At 38.1% G+C, this 11650-nt stretch overlaps 1 protein-coding gene across 1 annotated transcript in view; it reads left to right on the forward strand.

Annotated features, from left to right (window-relative positions):
* LOC148010135 (pre-mRNA-splicing factor SLU7-like) overlaps window positions 1–4335 on the forward strand; it is a 39117-nt gene extending 34782 nt beyond the window's left edge. Inside the window, exons 4-10 of the mRNA XM_087673007.1 lie at window positions 1477–1890; window positions 1987–2122; window positions 2365–2664; window positions 2773–2989; window positions 3071–3174; window positions 3416–3484; window positions 3566–4335. Coding sequence (XP_087529133.1) covers window positions 1477–1890; window positions 1987–2122; window positions 2365–2664; window positions 2773–2989; window positions 3071–3174; window positions 3416–3484; window positions 3566–3646 — 1321 coding nt within the window. The 3' untranslated portion in view covers window positions 3647–4335. The remainder of the gene's footprint in view (window positions 1–1476; window positions 1891–1986; window positions 2123–2364; window positions 2665–2772; window positions 2990–3070; window positions 3175–3415; window positions 3485–3565) is intronic.
* The last annotated feature ends 7315 nt before the right edge of the window (window positions 4336–11650 follow it).

Genomic DNA, 11650 nt, shown 5'->3' on the forward strand with positions numbered 1-11650 from the left:
AACCCAAGATTACCTTGTGATCATGTCATCACTGTGCTTTCTTTTGCACTTGTGTAATTCCTCCCACCATGCAACTTCTCTTGACCTTCTCTCTTGAGCTCATTCTCATGGTGGTGTGCAGCTATCAATATCTACTATTGGATTGCCCCTATGTGATTGTGTGGTTATGGAACCCATTGATGTCTCCTCTTTAGTGAGGAGTTTCTGAACACAAACATTAGCAAACAAGGTCAAAGTCCTTGGTTTGGTACATGGAATTGTTGCTTATTTCAATGTGTTACAACTTGCCATGTGTATCCAGTGTGTCTTAACTATGGATGGGATGTTTGTAAACTTCATCCTCAAACCTTAGTCCACCTTGATGTGAATGCTACCTTGCGTTGTTCTCAGTCAGGAATGTTAAATCCTTTGTTCTTGATGCCTGAAAGGCCGAAGCTGAGGCAGCCTGATTCTCATGTGGACACTCTATTTCAGGCTAGCTTTTATCTTAGCCTGTAAGCTGTAGGCTTTCCCTACAGTGTAGTGACGGTTTATACCCTTAGCCTAGATGGCTGTAAGCGTTTGTAGGCAGTAGGCAGGCCATGAAGCTTGAGGACTTAGGCTACAAGCTGTCCTCAGCAACTATAGCCTAAAGGATGGCTTGTATTCTAAGCGTACAGGGTTTTAATCTATGTTCAAGATTGGCTTCTTACTTATATGTATGGTGCAGGGAGCTAACAATGAGTTTTTAGAAAAGTCTCCATCCGTGCTATGCCCTTTTGCACTGCACTGGATGGTGAAATATGGATACAGTTGTTGGTTAATGCAAGTTGCAACTAAGGCATGGACAACCTAGGGATCCTTGATAATGTTGATTATGTTGAAACTTGGACTCTGAAATAATCCAATGTACAGTTCCTCAGTCTTTACCACTTCTCCACTGAAATGAAGTGCTCAAGTTTTTTAACATGATGTGATATTGGGTGAATTTGCGTCTTTGTTGAGTCCTTAAGAGGGCAGTCCTATGTCATTCATCATTGGTGTGCACATGTTCAGTGTCAGTGTATGTTCTTGTGGGTGAGAGTTGATGGTTTGACAAGGCTTTGTAGATTGTCTTCTCAAGGCGTAGATTACGCCAAGGCATAGCCAGTAAGCAAGCATATTTAATTTGAGCAATTTAGGAGTATTTGGTCCTTCATTATTTTCTCTCTGGTTTAATGGTCATTTAGGGATGGGATGTTGTTGGATAGGCTTGTGCAGTAATATTCACAAGAATATCGAGATATTGCAATGTCTATCTTGAATAAATATGAAGAAATTGTTCAGTTTTACCCCAATTGAAACAAGGATTGATTTTTGTTGTGAGACTCTGTTTGGATTAGAACTAATGTTCAAGGTTTTCATAAAATGCCTTGGGTTTAAAAATCTTTCTGTTTTTAGTCAATAATTTGCTACTGCATTGTTTGTTCTTACTTACCTTCTCAAATAAACTGCCAGCTGTGGAGCTATGACACATGACACCAAGTCATGCATGGAAAGGCCTCGGAAGGTGGGAGCTAAATGGACAAACAAACACATTGCGGCTGATGAGAAAGTTGAATCATTTGAGCTAGATTATGATGGAAAACGTGATCGATGGAATGGTTATGATGCTTCTACTTATGCCCGTGTGATCGATTCTTATGAAGCAAGGGATGAGGCCAGACGGAAGTATCAAAAGGAGCAGCAATTGAAGAAACTGGAGGCGAGAAACAAGGGAGAAGCTGCAGCTGATGAACAGGAAAGCGAAGAGGAGGAAGATGAAGATCTTGAAGTTGATGAAGCAAAAGTTGATGAAAGCAAACAAATGGACTTTGCAAAAGTGGAGAAGCGTGTTCGAACAACAGGAGGAGGCAGCACTGGGACAGTAAGGTGTAAATCTATGTTTAGTTGTTGTTGTGGGGGGTAAATTTGTCATGTAGGTGTGCAGTACTTGTTTTGATTTCTGACTGAGAAACTCTTTGACAGGAATCTGCGAATTCGAGAAGATACAGCAAAATACTTGCTGAACCTGGATGTCAATTCTGCATATTATGATCCCAAGACCAGATCTATGCGAGAAGATCCTGTCCCTGATAGTGATCCAAATGAAAAGTTCTATGCTGTAAGTTGGTTATACTGGGTGCTTGTGTTGCAAGGGGCATGGTTTGCACTTCATTTCATCTTAGATAATTTGACAAAGTCATTTGGTATATTGTCACTAAGTAGCTCACATATTGTGTGTTATTAGTATGCAGTGTGCTAAACTCTGTTGCTTTATGCGAATGGATGTGTGAAGTTAAGAGCCTTCAATGTAAGTTTCTCAAATTGGATACAAAGGTCCTAAGTTTGCCCATCTTTTTGCAGGGTGATAATCAAAATAGGACTAGTGGACAGGCACAGGAGTTCAAGCTGCTCAACATCCATACATGGGAAGCATATGAGAAAGGGCAGGATATACATATGCAAGCAGCCCCTTCACAGGCTGAACTGCTATATAGAGAGTTCAAGATGAAGAAAGAGAAGTTGAAATCCCATATTAAAGAAGATATCATGGCAAAGTATGGAAATGCTGCTTCTGAAGACAAGCCTCCTATGGAACTCTTACTTGGCCAGACAGAAAAACAAGTGGAGTATGACAGAGCAGGTCGGATCGTAAGGGGCCAGGTTGGTTTTTGGTTAGCTTGGCTCAGGGAATTTAATTGGCTTATGAATCTTGAGAATCTGCATGTGATGTAAGTATTAAAGAGTTTGCTATTGCCAATGACTTTGTAGGAGAAAGCTGTTCCAAAGAGCAAATACGAGGAAGATGTTTTCATCAATAATCATACTTCTGTTTGGGGATCTTGGTGGAAGGATAACCAGTGGGGTTACAAATGTTGTAGACAAACAATAAGAAATAGTTACTGCACTGGCTCAGCTGGAATAGAAGCTGCTGAGGCTTCAGGTGAACTTATGCGAGCCAACATGGCACGGAAAGAAAACATCACAGGTAATGCTTCCTTCACACATTTTACTTTATTTGTTTCTCTTATTATTTAATCCTCATAAGCCGATATGCTCTGGACTACAGAAAAACCTCCAGCTCGAGAAGAGAAGAACCTGGCTACATGGGGTGCTGATACTCGGGATGATATTGTTCTGAACCCAAAGCTTTTGAAGGAGGCTTTGAAAAAGGTATGTGCGTATGCGCTATTGATTTTCGGACACATTGCCAAAGCACATGATATATACATGCCAAGTTTAAGGGCCTCTTCAGTTAGCAATGTATGTTTTCTTGTATGAATGCTGGGGCTTTACTAAGGCTGTGGTGTGTTTGTGTTGTGTCTTAAGTTTTTCCTGGTACAGTTTGCAAATCTCCACAAGACAGCTGGTGCATTTCAGTGCAGCATACCCACTGATGTTCATTTGTTTGCAGGAGGATGAACGGAAAAAGGAGGAGAAGGATGAGCGGAAGCGGAAGTACAATGTGACTTGGAATGATGAGGTCTACAAACGTTCCAATTGCAGTTTTGTTTTAGTAGTTTGAGTTGTTTTTTTATGGCTAAAGCAATGGACTTGTTTGCAGGTAACGGCTGAAGATATGGAAGCTTATCGATTGAAGAAAGTTCACTTTGATGATCCCATGAAAGACTTCTTATCTCAGTGAAGCAAGCATATTTGATCAAGACCAGGTTCCAGCTTTTTCAAATGACAGTGTCAATGTGCAGGCTCAAGGAATGGTTATTTCAAAAATCAAATTTACATGGTTGGCCTTATTGTGAAGAGCTACATTAATGAAGGTTTCATGGACTATGAAGTGGATGGTGGGGTACAATCTGTACTCCATGTAAGATAAGCTTCGTATGAAAAGAGAGGATGACATCAGATGGGGTGGTTGAGGATTTGTTGGACTGACAGATACTGCATAAACTTACCTGTACTAGGCATGGTCCTGAATGCCTGCAGTGCTTTCAAGAATATGTAAATTTGGTTGTCTGTTTTCATATGTGAGCTAGAGTCCACACTCAAACCGCCTGGGCTACAACTCATTTACACTCAAACCATGTGGCTACAACCTCATAGGATGATGTAATTGGATTATTCAAGTCTATGTGAGCTGGAGTCCACACTCAAACCGCCTGGGCTACAACTCATTCACACTCAAACCATGTGGTGACCTCATCAGATGTAATTGGATTATTCAAGTCTACTGTCCAAAGCAGCCTCAGATACTATCACCTGTTGGCAAACATGAGGTTTTGGCATATGATGTGATGTAATGTAAAGGTTTTCTTTCTTTTATTGGCTCTGTTTTTGTGATGAATGTAATATTCGACTCGAAGCTACAATTTGATAGTAACGTGCCTTCTTGACTGTTGGATGGTTTGCATCGTGGACATAATGAAGTTTATTGGGTGTTAGGTATGCAAGGGGTCTGATTTTGGAGTGGTTGCGAAAGTCTTGTTTTGTTAAATGACTAGTTCCATGAGATGAATTTTGGCACTGCCCATAAACTTGGAAGTGAGGTGAGATTGCTTGTATAGCCTTGTCTTTGCATGATGGATAGAGTGAGGCTCAGGCTGGTTACCGCCGATTTGTTGCCTGCCCACTTTGAAAACGTAAGGAACTGGGTGTGGAGAGTTCACACTCTAAAATGCCTACCCACCTTCAAAAGTGCATGTGGGGTAATGGATAAGTTGATTGCTTTCAATGCTACTGGGCGGGAGTTCAATAATTAGTGCAATGTTTTTTTATTGTCTTTATGTGGAATGGGCACTGGTGGTGCATCTTAGGTGGGCAATATGACTTGCTCAAATTTGTTCGCAGGCTGAAAAAATCAGAACTAATGTACTTTTGATGTGGTGTCGCACCCCTTTATTTTTGAGGGCATGTTCGGGGCTATGCCCAATGTGTAACCGGCCTCAAGTGGACATTGCCTTACGCTTAGGGTTCGGGTTTGGTGGATGCTATGTATTGTTTCTAAGTGCCTAGTTTCCTTGTGTGTTTCTATAAACTTCCATGTTGGCATCTCGTTTCTAATTTTTGAAAGACACGTGCAACATCAAGAAGGTAGGATTCCAAAAGATGGGACATCAGAGGATATTCCCATTTGTGCTTGGATATGGCAATTGCATGTGGATTGTAATCCAACTTGCCATGGTAGTCATTTAAATAGATGTAAGCTCAAATAGACAGAGGAAATTCATTGGTGTTTGGATGTTGTAGTTACAATTTTGACCTTGTGTTTAAACTCTACATTACTTTTGTGGCTTGTAGTTGACAACTTCACCATGCCATGGTAGTCATTCAAGTAGATATAAGCTCATAAGATTACCAACTGCATTGAATCATAAACATTTAATCATAAGCTAATTCAAAGGTTCGACAAAGTGTAATTGTCAGTCACATATGTGAATTTTGTGACATCGCTTGTGTGATAGCAGGCGTCACTCATGCAATGCTAGATGTTTTGCATCACTTAAGCGACATTTTCCTAGTCTTTATAGAAAAACTAAATGATAGAAAGTGTTCTCCTCTCAATTCTCTTCTTAACTTGCACTCTATTTGGGTTTGGGTCTCTCTTCCTCACTCTCTTTTTAACTTTTATTCTCTCCATACCATTTGACCATTGATCTAAAAACTCTAGGCTAACATATATTTAACTCTTGCCTAAAAAATCCTAAACTAATTTATATTTATTTAACTATTTAATCCTTGTACTAATTTATCTAAATTTACTATTTTCATTAATTTATGGATTCAACTAATTTAATTAGCAAGTTTGAGAACACAACACAAGTTGATGCCAAGTATATAATATAACTTGAAACATATTATAACATAATACTAATGCGTGTACATAAACATTAGAAAAGGAATAGCTTTCTATGAATGTGCTTAGAGTGATTGATTCTATTAGCCATAACCTTTGCCATGATCTTATAAACAATGTTGAGAATTGTTAAAGGGCACGACTTTTGCATTTCGACTCTATCGGTTGTCTTGGGAATGAGTTTGATGAACTTCCTATCTAGCTCCTCAAGGAAAGAGCCCCTTAATCTTTATTCAATAAGCTACATAGGGTCATTAGAGCACTCTTTCCACAAGGATTGGAATGACTCCACATGCCAGTCATCAACTCCAAGTAACTTACCAATCTTCATTTTGCTAACCACAAACCAAAGTTCCTTCCATAGAGAAGAGTATTAAAATTAGCACCTCCTCCTATGGGATAGTAGGCTATCTAGCCGAAAGTCTTGATCTTCTCCTCAAGGTTTGAAGGTTTTGGTTGTGTTGCCACAATTTAGGAGAAGGCTATAGTATCTCCTCCTCATCTTGGTTGAGGACTCAATCCTCACCTCTCATTGTTATGAGCTTCCTTTGCCTTTGTTCTTCAAAGCATTAAGGTCCAAGGAAAGGGCTAGTGAGACCATCCCCCAAGAGAATGCACATTCTTTTCAATTGTATCTTTGTAGGTTCATTTAGCCCTTTCTTGGTTTTCCACAAAAGGCTCCACCTCCTTAAGTAGATGATGGAAGACAAAGGTAATTAGGATCAACACTAAGACACAAAGTGACTGACTTCGTACACTTTGCATCTCTGACTCCACTTGTCTGTGCTCTCTAGCATTTAGCCTTTCCATGGATCTTTGAAAACGTCGTGATTTTTTCTATGGTCAATCACTAATCAACTCACCATTAGCACCCTTATATGTAGCCCAACTTTTCTTCAACCACCTAATAGTATTGCTCCTTTAGGAAAGATGTATTGAGCCTGAACAGGGGATCCCTTGCTAATCAACTCACCATTAGCACCCTTATATGTAGCCCAACTTTTCTTCAGCCACTTGATAGTCTTGCACCTTTAGGAAATATGTATTGAGTTTGAATAGGGGATCCCTTGCTAATCTCATATCCAAATAATGCCTTATTTAGATAAATTTGCCACTATTGAGATAAATCTTGTCTAGCCAAGTTACACTCCATGATTTCCCTTCAATATAAAACCATAATAAGATAGTACATTAGATGTGACATTTTACTTTTTGTGCCTCGATTTTATTAAGCTTGACTAATTTTCTATGTTTATTATGCATTTATGTGAAACACTTTTTATTATCATATTTATATTGATTATCTTATGCTAGGTATAATATAGGTGACACTTTCACATTGATACCATTATGTTTTGTAGAACATGCTATAGTGTTTAAAAGTCAATATATAGGTGTTACGATATGTGTGAATGCTTAATTGATTAAGTTCAACAAATGTGTGAAAATAACTCAATGAGTATTTAAAATGAATAAAATTTTGGTGTACTTATAGTAGAGCCTAGCTTAACCTTCTCAAAACATACACTAACGATACAAGAAAAGGTGCAAATTGTATAGAATGGGTATTTATTTAGGTCTTTGAATGCACCTAAACCATGCAAGAGGATCTTAAGATGGTAAAGACATTGTTGACATATATTAACATGGCTACCCTCCCTTTCAATCTTGATTACACCTTGATGGGGTTGGGAAAGCAAACCTTGCAATAGGATCTTAAGATGATAAAGCCATTGTTGACATATATTAACATGGCTACCCTCCCTCTAAATCTTGATTATATCTTGATGGGGTGGGGAAGGCAAACCTTGCTAGAAATGACAAAGATAAGGGTGTTGGCAAAGATTCATGTCTACCTTAATTATGCAAGATGATCTAGGCAGTAACTATAAACATGGAATATAATCTACTTCCAAGTTTTGTGTCCAAAAATAATTTGCCATCATGTTGATTTAGAAATCGCAAACATTGTATGTACATTAATACTTTAAACATAATAGCAAGTCTTGTCATTCCCCATAAGCTGATTAGATTAGCACTGCATAATATCAATGAACACAAATAACTATATCACTATCTAATTCAAAAGTTGACAACATTGATAACAAAAACATGGGATTGGTTGAAAGTGTGCTCAATTGAAACATTGGAAGAGGGATGGGGCTCAAGAATGATGTTCACAAAAAACGTATTCATATTTAGTACTTTTCAAATCCCTCCTTATTAATAGTCCTTTTTGACTCCATTAGTCCCTTGCATTTGGGGATAAAATTAATGAGAAAAATGGCCATCTTGACTAAAAGTGGCACATCTGATATCATTAGGAAAATATAGAGCTAATTTGGGCCTTGTAAGAAATCCATGATCTCCTTATTTTTCTAGGTTCAAACATAACACATTTGAGAGAGAGAGAAGCACATGTTATTTGGCCAAGCATTCGATTGGAGGCTTTCTTATGCAACTTGTCCATTCAAACATCTCACTAGATAAGATCATTAAAAACCTTTTTGAAACTTGTGATGCAAACCAAGTAATGAGATCCAACATACCATTGGGAAATATCATAAAAAGAAGCAGGAAAAGATAATTATATTACATAAAGGCTGCTAAGTTTTCTTTTAATGAGCTACATTTTTCAAATGAGGTGGAGTTGCTTCATTATCTTAAATTCATGTCAAATTTTGGATAATAAAACCAACATGAACCTAGACTATGTGAAAACCAAAGTCTATAAATTTGCAAGATAGTGTTTTGGTATATATTTTGACATTTTGACATCAACAATGTATTCATAATAGTTTAAAAAACCCCCCAAAAAGAGTTTTGAAACACTAAAATTCGTTATCCCAAGGGCCATAATTGGTAAAAAAACAGCCTAGAAGGACATGTATGCAAAATAATTGATTTAACCAATCGGAGGAGATCCAAAATTCAAATTGCATTCTTTTGCAAATATATTTATGTATGCCATAATTGGTCAAAATTGGCCTAAAGGACATGTATGCAAAAGAAAGTGATTTAGCCAATTGAAGGAGATCCAAAAACCCTACTTTCTTTTGCACATATGTTTATGCCATTTCTAGCACTTGGCGTGATTGATTTCAATGATTCAAAATTCATTCTGAGGGTTTTGGCCTATTCTAAACACATTGATGACATCAACAACATAGATTTCTAGACCAAAATGTTAGAAGATCTCAAGGATAATATATGTTTTTTGAAAATGTGGATAGAACATTCTTTTTTGAATACTTCAAATTGTCAACTTAAATAACATTTTTAGATAGAAGGTCTATTGTTGAAAGAAGAAAAAAAATTCTCTATATAACATTGGCCTCTCTCTCATTGGAGGATCTCCTTTTTTTCCTCCAATCTAAAAGGCCCCAAAATGAGCCTCAAAATTCTTATAATGAGTGTGACCATTTTTGAATTTGAACGCTAAACACCATCCCTAAACACATCCACTTTTTACTCCATTCTTCTTAGATAATTGTAGACAAAAACTTCAATTCCTCCTCAAACTGGAGAAATAAAAGTTGGTACTTTTTTTAATTTTTTCAAAACGGGAGGACTCTCTCTATAGCCATCTCATATATCCACCTCTATTCCTAGTCCTCTTATTCTTTACATAAGACACTTGCCTATTTGCCTAGTCCTTTGATTCTTTCTACCCCTTCCTCTCTCCACCCCCTTCTCTCTCTTTTACCTCTCTTCTCTCCACCTCTCCACCTATTAAAACTCATTAATTTGAATTGGATACTTACAATGCCTCTAAAAGGGGGTGGAGAGAGGAAGGGATAGGAAGGAAACTTGAGGGAAAGAGAACAAGAGGACTAGGCATCAAATTCATGGACTTGGTGAATTGTTACTAATACAGAACAAGAGGAAAGAGATAGAAAGGAAACTTGAGATTAAGGAAAACCGAACAAGAGGACCAGGCAGCAAATTCATGGACTTGATGAATGGTTACCAATATAGAGGTGGGGTTAAGAGAGAGGAAAAGGAGATGGAGGGACAAAGGGGTAGAGAACATAAGGATTTAGGAGTTAGGGAGTGGATATACATATGTGGAGAGAGAAATGTTATAGAGGTAGGGCATAGAGTGGAGAGGGAAAATGGGGGTATAGAGTGGAGAGGGCAAAAGGGATAAAGAGAGGCTTGGGTTTCACATGTAAGGCTTACCATTGAGTGCTTCTACATATAAAGTTGATAATGTGGCTTCTTATCCTCTTCTTTTATCCAGAATTTATGAGTAAATTTTTCTCATTTTTACTTATGGTGTGTGGCACTGCTCCATCCAGTTGATTTGCATGGCGCCACAATAATATATTTGACAAATGCCTTTGTGAAATAGCTTGCTCCCTAGAGCAAAAACACTTAAAAAATTGAGTTCATAGCTAATTAGCTTTTTATACTTGACTTCTCACATTGTATTTTATACTTCTCATTTTTGAAAGGCCATAATGCTTGCCACATGATATTCACTACTATGTATTTTTGACACTTTATATATGGAAGGACCATAGATCCTTGACTCTTGTTTGGTCTAGCGTTATTGATCTATTAATGGTGGGTCTTTGAATAGACTCTTATTCTTTCAAGAGTTTACTATGGAGTGTGAAATAAGACTAGCTCTCGCTTACTTTACTAATACTCTACCTTTGAGTTGCTAAGTTTTTCTCACTCTCTCCATCCCCAAGAATGCAAAGAAATAAGGAATTCCCTAATTCTTGTCCTTTGCTCTCCAATCAAATTTCTATGAGTTTGTCCAATGTATTTCATAAGTTTTTGTTGACTTACTTAAACAATGATCACGTTTTCTTAATTTTAAGTTACCGTCAAGTGCGTTCAAGTGCACAATGCATAAATAGGCTTTCTCTCCTTCCAAATAGTTTGTGGATTCACTAATGAAACAACTTTACAATGCTTTTAGAAATCCACAATGTAAGTCATGACATTGTTTTGATTTCCAAAATAATGGGTTTGGTTGATTTTTAAAATTAAACTCCATTTATGTTTTCTTGATAAATGTGAATTGGCTTTTTGGGTTATACCCATTCTCTTAGGCTTTGCCCCCCTTGGTTAAGTGTGCCATTTCTTGACTAGTGTATGCTAAGAGGTTGTGTGTTTTTGGTTCATCTACATTGGTTGTGTGCAAGAAGCGCATGTGCACATTATATACAAGGGTGTGCATAGGCCTATATGCATTAGGATTGTAGCTAATCATGGGTCCAAGGAAGTGTAACTATGCATGTGTAAATGTCTACCTGTGTGGGGGTTCATTTGTACGAGAGGTGCACAAGGAAGGTGCACTAGTGAATGTGTATGTGTATGACACATGTGCAGTAGATGCTCATGTGCACTAGACTGTGTGCATGGAAGTTAGGACTATAGTGCGTTAAGGTGTGTGAATGTAGGTGGAATGCACTAAGTGTTGTGTGCTAATGTGTTGGAATGTGCTCGAGGCTTTGCACACAAAAGCCTCTACACATGAGGCTTTATGCTCAAGGTTACATGCACAAGGGATACATTAGTGCACATGTGCACATGTATGCTAGTTTACGTGCACTAGACTAGATGGCAATGGATGCTCGAGCCAAGTATGCCTATGTATGCATGATGGAATGATGTGCAGAAGGTTAGCATGCAAGGACTGTATGCATAGGGGGTGTGCCCTAGGGTAAGTGCATGGGGATTATTGTGCACTAGTGCACATATGAACATGCGCACATGTGTGAGGATAGTGCATTAAGGGTCATGCACTAGTGCACTAGTGCACTAGTGTAATAGTGTAGTACATCTACACTAGGGTATGCTTACATGGGTAAGTTGTGTTGA

The sequence above is a fragment of the Lygodium microphyllum genome, chromosome 30 (genome assembly GCF_053477565.2).
Source record: "Lygodium microphyllum isolate KBCC chromosome 30, Lygodium_microphyllum_v1.1.10, whole genome shotgun sequence".
Classification (NCBI taxonomy): Eukaryota; Viridiplantae; Streptophyta; class Polypodiopsida; order Schizaeales; family Lygodiaceae; genus Lygodium; species Lygodium microphyllum.